At 38.4% G+C, this 15545-nt stretch overlaps 1 protein-coding gene across 2 annotated transcripts in view; it reads right to left on the bottom strand.

Annotated features, from left to right (window-relative positions):
• Positions 1–15545, bottom strand: part of TXLNB (taxilin beta) — a 56556-nt gene that overhangs the window by 26889 nt on the left and 14122 nt on the right. For both annotated transcript variants that reach the window (XM_047770077.1, XM_047770078.1), the window contains exon 4: positions 12142–12312. In XM_047770077.1, coding sequence (XP_047626033.1) covers positions 12142–12312 — 171 coding nt within the window. The remainder of the gene's footprint in view (positions 1–12141; positions 12313–15545) is intronic.

Genomic DNA, 15545 nt, shown 5'->3' with positions numbered 1-15545 from the left:
GTTTGATTAGGTCCCATTTGTTTATTTTTGTTTTTATTGTCAATACTCTAAGAGGTGGATCTGAGATGTTGCTGTTGTTTATGTCAGAGATTGTTTGGCCTATGTTTTCCTCTAAGAGTTTTGTAGTGTCTGGTCTTATATCTAGGTCTTTCATCCATTTGGAGTTTATTTTTGTGTATGGTGTTAGGAAGTGTTCTCATTTCATTCTTTTCCATGTGGCTGTCCAGTTTTCCCAGCACCACTTATTGAACAGGCTGTCTTTCCTCCATTGTATATTCTTGCCTCCTTTGTCATAGATTAGTTGGCTGTAGGTGCATGGGTTTAATTCTGGGCTTTCCATCCTGTTCCACTGATCTATATTTCTGTCTTTGTGCCAGTACCATACGGTTTTGATGGCTTCGTAGTATAGTGTGAAGTCCGGGCGCCTGATTCCTCCAGCTCCATTTTTCTTTTTAAGGATGTCTTTGGCTATTCTGGGTCTTTTGTGCTTCCAAACAAACTTTAAAATATTTTGTCTGAGTTCTGTGAAAAATGTCCTTGGTAGTTTGATAGGGATTGCATTGAATCTGTAGATTGCTTTAGGTAGTGTAGTCATTTTGATAATGTTAACTCTTCCAATCCACGAGCATGGTATATCTTTCCATCTATTTGTGTCATCTTTGATTTCTTTCATCAGTGTCTTATAGCTTTCAGAGTACAGGTCTTTTATCGCTTTAGGTAGGTTTACTCCTAGGTATTTTATTCTTTTGGATGCGACGGTAAACGTGATTGCTTCCCTAATTTTTCTTTCTTTCTTTCTTTTTTTTTTTTTTTTTTTTTTTTTGTTGTTGTTGTTGTTGCTATTTCTTGGGCCACCCCTGCGGCATGTGGAGGTTTCCCAGGCTAGGGGTCGAATCGGAGCCATAGTCACCGGCCTACGCCAGAGTCACAGCAACGTGGGATCCGAGCTGCGTCTGCAACCTACACCACAGCTCACGGCAACGCCGGATCGTTAACCCACTGAGCAAGGGCAGGGACCGAACCCGCAACCTCATGGTTCCCAGTCTGATTCGTTAACCACTGCACCACGATGGGAACTCCTAATTTTTCTTTCTGATCTTTAATTGTTAGTGTATAGAAATGCCATCGATTTCTGTGTATTAATTTTGTATTCTGCGACTTTGCCAAATTCATGGATGAGCCCTAACAGTTTTCTGGTAGAATCTTTAGGATTCTCTAGGTATGGTATCATGTCATCTGCAAATAGTGATAGTTTTACTTCTTCCTTTCCAATTTGGATTACTTTTTATCTCTTTTACTTCTCTGATTGCTGTGGCTAGGACTTCCAGAACTATGTTGAAGAGTAGGGGCGAGAACAGACATCCTTGTCTTGTTTGTGATCTCAGCGGGAATTTTTTCAGCTTTTCACCATTGAGAATGATGTTGGCTGTGGGTTTGTCATATATGGCCTTTATTATGTTGAGGTAGGTTCCCTGTATGCCCACCTTCAGAAGGGTTTTTATCAGAAATGGGTGTTGGATTTTGTCAAAGGCTTTTTCTGCGTCTATTGAGAGGATCATATGGTTTTTATTCTTCAGTTTGTTAATGTGGTGAATCACACTGATGAATTTGTGGATATTGAAGAACACTTGCATCCCTGGGATAAATCCCACTTGATCATGGTGTACAATCCTTTTAATATATTGTTGGATGCGGTTTGCTAGTATTTTGTTGAGGATTTTTGCATCTATGTTCATCAGTGAAGTTGGCCTGTAGTTTTCTTTTTTTGTGTTATCTTTGCCTGGTTTTGGTATCAGGGTGATGGTGGCCTCATAAAATGAGTTTGGGAGTACCCCTTCCTCTGCAATTTTTTGAAATAGTTTCAGAAGGAGAGGTGTTAGCTCTTCTCTAAATGTTTGATAGAATTCGCCTTTGAAGCCATCTGGTCCTGGACTTTTGTTTGTTGGAAGTTTTTAAATCACAGTTTCAGTTCTTGTGATTAGTCTGTTCATCCTTTCCGTTTCATCCTAGTTTAGTTTTGGAAGATTGTACTTTTCTAAGAATTTGTCCATTTCTTCTAGGTTTTCTGTTCTATTGGCATATAGTTGCATATAGTAGTCTCTTATGATCCTTTGTATTTCTGTGATGTCCATTGTTACTTCCTCTTTTTCATTTCTAATTTTATTAATTTGAGTCCTCTTTTTTTCTTGATAAGTCTGGCTAGAGGTTTATCAATTTTGTTGATCTTTTCAAAGAACCAGCTTTTTGTTTCATTTATCTTTTCTATGGTTTTCTTCATTTCTATTTCATTGATTTCTGCTCTGATCTTTATGATTTCTTTCCTTCTACTGACTTTAGGTCTTGTCTGTTCTTCTCTCTCAAGCTGCTTTAGATGTCAAATTAGGTTGTTAATTTGAGCTTTTTCTTGTTTCCTGAGGTGGGCTTTTATTGCTGTAAACTTTCCTCTTAGAACGGCTTTTGCTACATCCCATAGGTTTTGGAGTGTCATATCTTTGCTGTCATTTGCTTCTAGGTATTTTTTAATTTCATCTTTGATTTCTTCAGTGATCCATTGGTTGTTTAGTAGCATGTTGTTGAGTCCCCACCTGTCTGTGTTTTTTTGCAGTTTTTTTCCTGTTGACTTCCAGTCGTTCAGTGTTGTGGTCAGAAAAGATGCTCGATATGATTTCAGTTTTCTCAAAGTTACCAAGGTGGGATTTGTAGCCCAGGATGTGATCAATCTTAGAGAATGTTCCATGTGCACTTGAGAAGAATGTGTATTCTGTTGTTTTTGGATGGAATGTCCTATAAATATCTATTCAGTCCATCTGGTTTAATGCATCATTCAGGGCCTGTGTTTCCTTATTGATTTTTCTGTCTGGTTGATCTGTCCATTGCTGTGAGTGGGGTGTTAAAGTCCCCCACTATGATTGTGTTATTGTCAATTTCTCCTTTTATGGTTTTTAGCAGTTGTCTTATATATTGTGGTGAACCTATGTTGGGTGTGTAGATATTTAAAATTGTTGTATCTTCTTCTTGGATTGATCCTTTGATCATTAAAATATTCTTCATTTTAAAGTCTCTTTTGTCTGATACGAGTATTGCTACTCCAGCTTTCTTTTGATTCCTGTTTGCATGAAATATTTTCTTCCATCCTCTCACTTTCAATTTGTATGTGTCCCTAGAAGTGAAATGGGTCTCTTGAAGACAGCATATATATGGGTCTTGTTTTTGTATCCATTCGGCCAGTGTATGTCTTTTGGTTGGGGCATTTAGTCCATTAACATTTAAGGTAATTATTGATATGTATATTCTTATTGCCATTTTATTAACTGTTTTGGATTTTTGTTGCTCTTTTTTCTTCCCTTCTTCTCTTGTTCTCTCCTCTTGTGGTTTGATGACTATCTTTAGTGTTGTATTTGATTTGATTTTTCTTATTTGTTTGTGTATCAATTGTAGATTTTTGGTTTGCAGTTATTCTGAAGTTTTCTTATAAGTATCTATATATATATGAGATTGTTTTACGTTGTTGGTCTCTTAATTGCAAGTTCATGTCCAGTGTCCTGCATTTGTACTCACCTCTTCTCATGACTTCTGATTTTGGTAGCATAATTGTGCATGGATGATTTCATATCTTTACTGTATATATACCTTTACTGGTGAGCCTTGTCATTTGTGGAATTTTTGTTTCCTATTGCTGTCTTTTCTTTTCTGCCTAGAGAAGTTCCTTTAGTAGTTGTTGTAAGGCTGGTTTAGTGTTGCTGAATTCTCTTAGCTTTTGCTTATCTATGGAGCTTTTGATTTCTCCTTCAAATCAGAAGGAGAGCCTTGCTGGGTAAAGTAATCTTGGTTGGAGGTTTTTCCCTTTCATCACGTTAAATATGTCATGCCATTCCCTTCTGGCTTGCAGAGTTTCTGCTGAAAAATCTGCTGATAACCTTATTGGGGATCCCTTGTATGTTACTTGTTTCTTTTCCCTAGCTGCTTTCAAGATTTTCTCTTTGTCTTTAATTTTGGTCAGGTTGATTAGTATGTGTCTCGGTGTGTTCCTCCTTGGGTTTATTTTATATGATACTCGTTGTGCTTGCTGGATTTGAGTGAGTGGTTCCTTTCCCATGTTAGGGAAGTTTTCGGCTATTATCTCTTGGAATATTTTTTCTGTCCCCTTCTCTCTCTCTTCTCCTTCTGGCACCGCTATAACATGGATGTTGGTGCATTTGATGTTGTCCCAGAGTTCTCTGAGACTCTCTTCATTTGTTTTCATTGTGTTTCAATCTTTTTTCTCTTTTCTGTTCTGCATCTGTGATTTCCACTAATCTGTCCTCTACCACCTTGCTTATTCGTTCTTCTGCCTCCTGATTCTGCTGTTAGCTGCTTCTAGTGAATTTTTTATTTCAGTTATTGTATTTTGCATCTCTTCTTGTTTAAGTTTTATATCTTGTATCTCTTTGCTCAGTGTTTCCTGTAAGTTATCCATCTTTGTCTCCAGTTTATTTCCAATGTCTTGCATCAACTTCAGCATCAACAGTCTAAAGTCTTTTTCCTGGAGGCTGAGAATCTCCTGATTACTTAGCTGATTTTCTGGAGTTTTTCCTTTCTCCCTCATCTGAGTTATAGTTCTCTGTCTTTTCATTTTTATAGGTTTTTGGTGTGGTGACCTTTTTACAGATACAAGACTTGTAGCCTCTCTTACTTCTGGTGTCTACCCCCCTTGTGGCTGAAGTCTGTGTGGGGGCTTGCTCTAGGCTTCCTGATGGGAGGGGCTGATGCCTGCCCACTGGTAGGTGGAGCTGATTCCTATCCCTCTGGTGGGTGGGGCTTGTCTCTAGATGGGATTAGAGGTGGCTCTGTGCCTGGGGGGGCTTTAGGCAGCCTGTTTACTGAGGGGGGGGGGCTGTGATCCCACTTGTATTGTTTTTTGCCCTGAGGCTTCTCAGCACTGCAAGTGGGGCCAGATTTTGCCAAAATGGCCACCTCCACAGAAAGGCATGCTGCTGGGGAATATGCCCGAGAGCTTTACTTCCAACATCCTTCCCTCACAACAAGCCACATTCACCCCTGTTTCCCCAGGAGGTCCTCCAAGAATTGCAGTCAGGTTTGACCCAGATTCCTATGGAGACTTTGCTTTGCCCTGAGACCCAGTGCATGTGAAAGTTTGTGTGTGCCTTTTAAGACTTGGGTCTCCATTTTCCCCAGTCCTGTGGAGCTCCTGCACACAAGCCCCACTGGCTTTCAATGCCAGATGCTCCAGGGGCTCTTTCTCCCAGTGCCAGATCCCCACACATGGGAGTTGATGTGGGGCTCAGAACTCTCACTCCTGTAGGTGAACCTCTATGAAACCATTACTTTCCAGTCTGTGGAGCTTCCCACCTGGGAGGTATGGGGTTGTTTATATCATGAAATCGCCCCTCCTACCTCTTGATGTGGCCTCCTCTTTGTCTTCTGGGGTAGGATATCTTTTTGAAGGTTTCCGGTCCATTCGGTTGAAGATTGCTCAGCCTTTAGTTGCGAATTTTGTTGTTTTTAGGAGAGAAGTTGAGCTCTAATCCTTTTATTCCGCCATCTTAATCCCATCTCCAAGATAAACTCTCAAGATGCATTCATATAAGCATTTTTCCCCCTGAGGAATCTTCTACTAGGCATTGGTCCAGAAATGGCTGGAGTTTCTGTGTGTCAGGAATGCAGGAGTGGCTTAGTTGGGTGCTTCTGGCTCAGGGGATCTCAAGAGACTGCAGCTAAGAGGTCTTCCAGGATTCTGTCACCCGAAGGCTGACTAAGCTAGAGAATCTACATCCATGCTCATTCATGTACAGAGGGCTGGAAGCCTCATTTTCTCACCACCTGGGCCTCTCCTTAGGGCTGCTTATGACATGGCCACCTGTGTCTGGACTCACTGAGGTTTGGGTTCTTCATGTCTCCACACAAAAGGAATTTAGTGAGAGACAAAGTGATAGGCAAGAAATAGATTTATTAAGATAGGACACTTATGAGAGATGCAAGTGGGCAGGCATGGAAGCTCTGTAGAAATGTTTTCTTAGGTCAGTCTCCCAAAGCAGTAGAAATAAAAACAAAAATAAACCAATGGGACCAATCAAACTTATGAGCTTTAGCACAGCAAAGGAAACCATAAACAAAACAAAAAGACAACTCATGGAATGGGAGAAGATAGTTTCAAATGATACAACTGACAAGGGCTTAATCTTTAAAATATACAAACAACAACTATAACTCAACAGCAAAAAAACCCAACAATCTAATTGAAAAATGGGCAGAAGATCTGAATAGACATTTCTCCAAAGAAGCCATACACATGGCCAACAGACACATGAAAAAAATTGCTCAACTGCGCTAATTATCAGAGAAATGCAAATCAGAATCGCAGTGAGGTACCACCTCACACTGGTCAGAATGGCCAGCATTAGTAAGTATGCAAATAACAAATGCTGGAGAGGTTGTGGAGAAAATGGTACCCCCCTTCACTGTTGGTGGGAATGTAAATTGGTGCATCCACTATGGGAAATAGTATGTAGGGACCTTAGAAAAGTAAATATAGAGCTACTGTGTGATCCAACAATCCCATTCCTGGGCATATATCCAGACAAAACTTTCATTGAAAAAGATACACGCACCTGTATGTTTATTGCAGCACTATTTGCAATAGCCAAGACATGGAAGCAACTTAAATGTCCATTGACAGATGAATGGATAAAGAAGATGTGGTGCATATACACAATGGAATATTACTCAGCCATAAAAAAGAACAAAATAATACCATTTGCAACATCATGGATGGATCCAGAGACTCTCATACTAAGTGAGGTAAGTCAGAAAGAGAAAGACAATGCCATATGATATCACTTATATCTGTAACCCAATTAACAGCATAAATGAAATGTATCTACAGAAAAGGAACAAACTCATGGACATGGAGAACAGACTTGTGGTTTCCAAGTGGGAGGAGGAGAGAGTGGGATGGACTTGGAGTTTGCAGTTAGTAGATACAAACTATTGTATTTGGAATGGATAAGCAATGAGATCCTGCTGTATAGCACAGGGAACTGTATCTAATTATTTGTGATAGAACCTGGTGGAGGATAATGTGAAAAAAAAGAATATATAAATGTATAACTGGTCACCTTGCTATATAGCAGAAATTGACAGAATATTATAAATCAACTATAATAAAAATAGTAAAAAAATGTAGACACTGGAGAGTTAAACCACATCAGGCAAATTTTAGAGGGAAGTCGAAACCTGAGGAATGGTATATTTTAAGTTTCCCATTTTTAGCTTGAGAGAAAACTGCAATTGACAGCTTCATGGAGTGGGCAAAACTGTCATAGAAAACCTACCATCTTTCTGATCTGAAGAATAAAATTACAGAATTTTGGGCACCTATAGCTAGCTACTGGAAGGTGAGGGGAAATTCCCAGGAAAGATAGAATCAGAGAAAGAGAGCCCTAAACTCTGTAAATAAACTCTGCCCAAATCTTTGGCTAATCCTGAACCGTACATGTGCATGTCAGACTCAAAGCAATGTACTTAAGGAAAAAAAGAATGAACTAAAATTAGAGCTGCTACACAAGAGAGAGTTTGTAGTTTGATTCTAACCAAGTTAATTGTCTGCCTTAAAAAAATTATATTTCTTCAAGGAGTATAGTAGGATCCATATTCTCTACAACATAACAGCCACAGCATCCAGGATATACTCTACATGACTTGACATTTGAAGAACCAAGAAAATGTGACCCATTCTCAGAAGAAAAAATAACCAGACGAGACCTATTCCATAACCACACGATGTGGAATTAATAGACGAGAATTTTAAGAAGTTTCCATGTGGCTCAGAAGTTAATGAACCCAACTAACATCTATGAGGACGCAAGTTTGATCTGTGGCCTCACTCAGTGGGTTAAGGATCTGGCATTGCTGTGAGCTGTGGTGTGGGTCACAGACAAGGCTTGGATCTGGCATTGCTGTGACTGTGGCATAGGTTTGTGGCTACAGCTCCAATTGGACCCCTAGCCTGAGAACCTCCATATGCCACGGGTGTGGCCTTAAAAAGACAAAAAAAAAAAAAAAAAGACAAGAATTTTAAAACAGGTATTATTGACTATGCTCATTGATGCAAAGGAAAATATCTTAATAAATGAAAAGATAGAAACTCTCAGAAGAGAAAAATAATATAAGAACAAAATGGAAATTCTAGAGTTAAATATTACAAAATATAAAATTTATCAATCACTGGGTGGACTTAGGGCAGGATAGAGATGACAGAGGAAAGAGAAAAATAGAAAATGTATTGCTGAGGAACATGAAGAGAGACTCGACTTGTGGGACAATACCAAAAAGTCTAACCTAACCTACATGGAATTAGAATTTTTGAAGGAGAAGAGAGAAGGGGGTGGAGAAAATATTTGAAGAAATAATTGCTGAAACTTCCCCAAATCTGATGAAAGACCTAAATATATATGGAGCTCAGCAAATCAGAAGTAGGATAAACATGAAGAAAAGCACACCAAGGCATAAAGCAGTCAAAGTTCTGAAAGCCAAAAATCCATAGAAAATCCTTAGAAGTAGCCAGATATAAATGACATATCACATACAGTGGAATAACAATTCAAATTGTTGTTGATTTTCTCCAGAAATTATGGAGGCTAGAATACAGAATCTATAAAAGACTGAGTAAGGAAAAAAAGGGGGAGTTCCCATTGTGGCACAGTGGAAACAAATCTAACTAGTATCCATGAGGATGTGGGTTCCATCCATGGCTTTGCTCGGTGGGTCAGGGAATCCAGCATTTCCATGAGCTGCAGTGTAAGTTGCAGGCGCAGTTCAGATCCTGCATTGCTGTGGCTGTGGTGTAGACCGGCAGCTGTAGCTGCAATTTGACCCCTAGCCTGGGAACTTCTATATGCCATGGATGTATCCCTAAAAAGCAAAAAAAAAAAAAAAAAAGGAAACAGATCTTGTCAACCCTAAATTCTATATCCAGTGAATATAGCCTTAAATCATAAAAACAAAATAAAGACATTTTAATAATAAAAAGCAGATAAGAGTATTGACCTGTGCTATAAGAAATACTAAAGCTCTTCAGGCTGGAGAAAATGACACCAGACAGAAATGTAAAGTTTCAGAAGGAATAAAAATCATCAGTCATGATAAATAGCTGGGTGAAAATAAAAGCAACTAAGGAAGGTCCAGGGATCAACCCACATCTTCATGGATACTGGTTGTGTTCCTAACCCACTGAGCCACAAAGGGAATTCCTTTAAGTTAAATATTTGTTTAAAGTAAAAATTATAATGTCTCAGGGGTTTTATAAATGTATGTAAATGTTGAGATGGGGGGACAGTAAATGGACCTATTTATTTGTAATTTTTTTTTGTCTTTTTTTTTTTTTTGCTATTTCTTTGGGCCGCTCCTGCGGCATATGGAGGTTCCCAGGCTAGGGGTCTAATCGGAGCTGTAGCCACTGGCCTACACCTCAGCCACAGCAGCGCAGGATCCGAGCCGCGTCTGCGACCTACACCACAGCTCACGGCAACGCTGGATCGTTAACCCACTGAGCAGGGGCAGGGACCGAACCCGCAACCTCATGGTTCCTGGTCGGATTCGTTAACCACTGTGCCACGACGGGAACTCCTATTTGTAATATTTTTATATACTATATGAAGTGATACAGTATTCCAGGTAGACTGAAAAGTTAAGAATATATATAGTAATCACAGAGCAACCTAAAAATAGGAAGAAATATAATTAAAAATCCAAGAGATAAAATTTTTAAAATACTCAAACAGTCCAAAGGAAGGCAGGAAAAGAACAGAAGAAAAGAAAACAGAGGTGACCAATAGTAAATAAAAATAAAATGGAAGACTGTATTCACCCACTCAATTACGTTATATGTTGATGGACTGTTACTCCAATTAAGTGGCAGACATCGTAAGAATTAAAAGCAAGGTCCAACTATATACTGTCTATAAGAGATGCACTTTAAATATAAAAACCCAGGTTGAAAATAAGTAAATGGAAAGAGCTATACCATGCAAGCAATAAGAGTAAGAAAACTAGAGTGATTATATTGCTATTAGGTAATGTAGATATTCACAGTGATGAAATTGTCAATTTATCAAGGAGACAAAATTATGTATATGTTGTATGTATATGTTGTATTTGTACATTATACTAATGCTTCAAAATATATGAAGCAAAAATTGACATAATTAAAAGATGTAGCCAGTTTCACAATTACAGTAGGAGATTTTTAACACCCATCCTTCAGTGATTGATAGAACAAGACAAAAATTTAGTAAAGACCCAAATGATCTAGAGCTATTCATTGCTTATGCAACATTATACCTGATTTCTGAAAAACATTCTTTCCAAGTGCATTTAGTATATTCACCAAGGTAGACCATATAAAGTTGGCTATAAAAATTAAACACTTGTAAATAACCCATGAGTCAAAGAAGCAATCAGAAGGGAAATTAGAAAATATTTTGAATTCGAATCCTGATTTTGACACTTAAAATATGCATGACCTTAGACAAGTGATTTGGATTGCTGAGTCTCAGTTTGTTGGAGTGGATAAGCAATGAGATCCTGCTGTATATACAGGGAACTGTTTCTAGTCACTTGTGATGGAACATGATGGAGGCTAATGTGAGAAAAAGAATGTATGTATATGTATGACTGGGTCACTTTGCTGTATAGCAGAAATTGACAGAACACTATAAATCAAATATAAAAAATCAAAAAAAAAGCTAAAAATTTAAAAAATAAAAGGGAGATGCTTCCCTGATAAGGTTGTAGTAAGGATTGGATAAAATGACCTAGGTAATGCACTTAATGCAAGTCCTGGCATAATCTGCTTAATTCCATTATCCAAAACAGGAAGCCATTACTGAGGGTGTGTGGGTATACCTACAGGGTCTCCTGCCACTTCCATCATTTCATCTTTGAATGTCATCCAAGGAGACGAAGCTACCTCATTTCATCCACATCATTAAAAGAGATTTAATTTTTATCTCCTTACTATACAACACTACAGAAAGCCAGGAGATTTATATAGAGCGCTATTACTTGATTACGTGTCTTAAGTTGAGGGCGATGCTCCCATGCCCATCTCACCCGGGTTTCAGTTGTCTCAGTGAATTGATTAAAGAGATGCCACCAGAAGCCCATCTCCAACAACTCCTGAGAGTTTAGGTTTCATCACATTGGCTACTCGTTTCCCAGGTATCAAAAAACAATTCTGAAATATGAAGAGCTATTATCCTATTCTATTTGTCTTCCTAACTCCATTGTACAAACTCAGTAATGATCTTAATCTTTGTGTTTCTTAAAGTATCTCCTTATAAGTACATGTAATGAAAACTGTCTCATGGGAATATTACTATCTAATTAATTCTTATTTGTCAAAAGCTTTAAGATCTTCAGCTGAAAAGGGGATTTTGAATGCATGTAGTATTATCTTGGAGAGCCCTGCATCCTGCTTCATTGAATGTAGCTAGTGTCTGTGTGTAATCAAATTAACCACACTGCTAGAGGCTTACGCTGTAATTAATGAAACTCATGCAGACTGAATGAAGTGATCAGTCTATTATTTTTAGATTGAATAATTAAACTCGAAGAGCTTCAGTGTTTTTTCAAGTAGCTCTTTTTTTCAGATGACTTACTGACATTTTAGCTCTCAATTTTGCCTTATCCTATCAATTAACTTTGTGTCAATTTATTTCATGCATGTTTCTTATACAAAAACGCTGAATTTTTATCAATTTGTATTTTAAAGAGTAGAACTAAGGCCTATCTTAAAAAAAAAACCAAACACACTCAACATAAGGAAGGTAAGAGGAATGGCACGCATTTTAACTAAAGGTCTGCTCACATCAGTTACTACGGGGGCATCTTACATATGTGACCTCATTTAATTTTTCCATGACCTCATAGCAGAGTTGGTATAATCCACATTTTAAGGATGAGGTAACAAGCTCAGGAGGTAAAATAATTTCTCGAAGGTCACTGGTAAGCAAATGGCAGGGCTAGTATTTCAACCCATGTCTCTTTGATTCTAAAACTCTCACTCTTACCTTGAAGAGCAGAAGCCTGTGCCTACAAAAGCATGCAGGAAAGGGTGTTATGCAGGGCCTTGGTGGCACATACCTTCAGTGTCTTGTTGTGTCTCTGCAGCTCCCGGCACAGGCTCTCCAGTTTGCTTCGAGCAAGGATAGCTCTGCTGTGTTCACTTTGTAACTGGTCCTTTTCTTTTTGGATCTGTACTTGTTTCTTTTGTAGAAGTTTTAACTTCTTTTGCTCAGTTCGATGTTCATCCAGCTAGACATCAGGGCACACATATGAGAGAAAATGGCAGGGATCTCTTGAGTTGATAGAAGTGGAGCAAAAGAGGAAATGTTTAAAGACCACTCTATAGTTGTTCGGAAAATTTTTTGCTATTATCATTGTTCCTCTGGAATCAAATGAACTTCATAAATATTACCTTCTTAGTACTTGTAAGTATGATTTTAAGAGCATAACATGCAAAGGTTTTCCTTCATCATAATTATTGATTTATTTTACTCTGATCTTCTTTTTGGTGGTCTAGAAATAGTTTTAGTTTTCTTGAGTCCTATCTAATGATGCCAGTCAATATAGAAAGGCACGTCTCAGAATTCATGATAATGCTTTGCATTAGGAAATTGGTCAATGGTGTGTCTGCTTGATTTACATTTAGTTCTCACAATTCTTTCCCAAAACGAGCTTTAGTAACACTTTTTAAAAATAGGAAAGTGAAAAGCCAGTTCCTGGTAAACAGCAGTTGAAGTCTCTGGTTTATAAGGAAGGGGGAGAGGAGAATGTACCCCTTGACTGCTTAAGCATTGATGATTTCAGAAATAGCCACTGCACAGCTCAACAGCATCCACCTCAAGTATCTGTATCAAGCCTTGCTCCCCGCCCACCCCCACCTGCACCCTCCATGCTTATGCCAAATAAATCATGACACTTGTTTCTGCTGAGCACAGGTGGGCCTCTTCTCATGCTCCTGCAGCAGCCACAGGCACAGTACAAGGGTGGCGTGGAAAATGAAGCCGAGGGACCCCTGGCCTTTCTATCTCAGGATGCTGAAGTTCTGGGATAAGGCTGCCAGGTTAAATGTTGTGAATTAAATTTGAATTTCAGATAAGTAAGGAATATGTTTTTACACAAAGTACACAAAGTATACACAAAGTACTGCATGGGATGTAAATTTGACTAAAAAATTTTTGCTGGTTTACCTGAAATGCAGTTAATTGGGCATTCTGTATTTTTATCTGGTAAATTTGGAAACAGATTTTTATGAAATTCTCATTGGAGTTGGGGTAGTTTGGGGTTGAACCTCCAGAGACTAGTATACTAGGAGTGTGGATCTCAGAGTGACCATGAGTAAGCAGGAGCCCTTTTTTCCAGAGCCATTTCTTCTGCTGGACTTAGTTCCCTTAGAGCCTGAATGGTGTGTAAGTCAGGTGCGTATTCATCCTAATAATGATCTTGTTGGCTAACGAAGAGAAAAAGACCTGGGAACCCCTGGGTATTTATGGACCCCAGGTTCTCCTGGTGCCTCACAGAGCCAGATACAAATGCATACGCACAACATGGGTCCTGACAGGTGTCTCAGTTACCCTGTCTTGAAAAAGCATTTGCTTTTTCTGAACTAGATGAACAGAACTGTCACACTTTCTTCAGTTCACATCTTATTTTAATCCTTTCCTCTTTCCCTTGTACCACTGTGAAATGTCCATGATAAGCCTTTGCCAGATTAAGCTGGGAATAGTCATATGCTATATTCTATCTTCATACTTAAGGACGATTTTTAATTATTGGTGCAAATTAGCATCAAGGAAAACTAGGCCCATGTTACAATAAATGTTGATTGAAATTGGTTATCCTTCTTGAGATTCAAATGGAAAATCAGTGATATTTTATTGTTCATTTCTCATGCTAACCTCATTTTGCACCATAATTATCAGATGGGGGTGAAACATCTCATGCTTGTGTTTGGACTTTAAGTGATCTCTTGTCCTTTCTTGAAATTTATATATTGTTTTTATTGTTTTTGCATTTTGGTTTAGACTTTACCTTTGAAAGACTAAATCATCTGTCAGAGTTTCTCAGTCTTAGCACTGATGGCATTTGGGGCCAGATAATTCTTTGTTACGGGGGCTGTCCTGTGCATTATAGACTGTTTAGCAGTATCTCTTGCCCCTACCCACTAGATGCAACCAGTACCTCCAAATGTCACATCCAAAATATCTCCGGACAGACATTGCCTATTGTTCCATGGTTGACAAAACTACCCCTGTTTGGGGGGACACTGCCCTTTGTGGACTTATTTGAGCATCAAGAGGATGATAGCATACATGTGTTTCATAAGTTGGAAGAGATGATTTAGTCTTACTTATTGATCATTTAACATTCTAGTTTTATTGCAAGATCATGCACATTTGAAATATTTCTAGGTCTATCTTGCTTTGCTCTAAATAAAGCCCTTTAACTTTCTGACAGTTTTTTTAAGATGTGGTAGTTTTTTTCAAATACTTCACATTTGTGTAAATGTATGTGGGGTTTCCTAATGAAAGCAAACGTATTGCAACTGAGTCAACATCAGTTAAATGCTGGTTTTGTGGTTTAATAATGCATTCAGACATGGATCTCCTGTACAATTCTAATAGGCATATAGGATTTTTATCTGAAATTTTTCTTGTTCTTTCTTTTTTTCTTATTAAGTTAAAAAGGTAAAATTAATGCCAAGCACTAAATTAGAATAGTATTAGTAATATTGTCATAAGTACTTTAAAATGAGGGAATTTGCAAAAAATACTTCTTCTAGGTCATTTCTTAGTTTAATCATGAGGTATCTTTATTAATGAATTTATCTTTTAATGATGCAATGATTGATGATATAGGACTTTGAATCTGTAAGGATGAGTGAGCTGGAGTGGCAGTTTGATTCACAGCTTTGAATTTAATGATTTTTTCTATGTTAACACTTACATTTCAGATACTCCTTGTATTAATATCCAAACCAGTGGCAGGGAAATAGGTTTTAGTCTCCAAGTAAAAAATTAAAATTATTTGTAATTTTTCCTTTCTAAAAAGGGTATGTAGGGGTTTTGGGGTCAGTTGTTTCGGATTCATTTTTTCTAGAACAATCTTTGTTTAAAAGTTCATTGTAGGAGATGATATAAATGCCAAAGTATAGTAGGGCATACTATACTTGAGTAGGGTCTCTGGAAAAATAACCTCTTGACTGCTTGGCTAGGAATGAACAACCTTGTCTCATGAAGAAAATTTTGGGGAGTTCCCATCTTGGCACAGCGGAAGCAAATCTGACTAGGAACCATGGGGTTGCGGTTTGATCCCTGGCCTCTCTTGGTGGGTTAAGGCTCTGGTGTTGCCGTGAGCTGTGGTGTAGGTCACAGACGAGGCTCGGATCTCGTGTTGCTGTAGCTCTGGTGTAGGCTGGCAGCTGCAGTTCTGATTAGACCCCTAGCCTAGAAACCTCCATATGCTGCAGGTGTGGCCCTAAAAAG

The sequence above is a fragment of the Phacochoerus africanus genome, chromosome 2 (assembly GCF_016906955.1).
Source record: "Phacochoerus africanus isolate WHEZ1 chromosome 2, ROS_Pafr_v1, whole genome shotgun sequence".
In the NCBI taxonomy this organism is placed as follows: Eukaryota; Metazoa; Chordata; class Mammalia; order Artiodactyla; family Suidae; genus Phacochoerus; species Phacochoerus africanus.
This window is presented reverse-complemented; position numbering and strand designations above follow the sequence as displayed.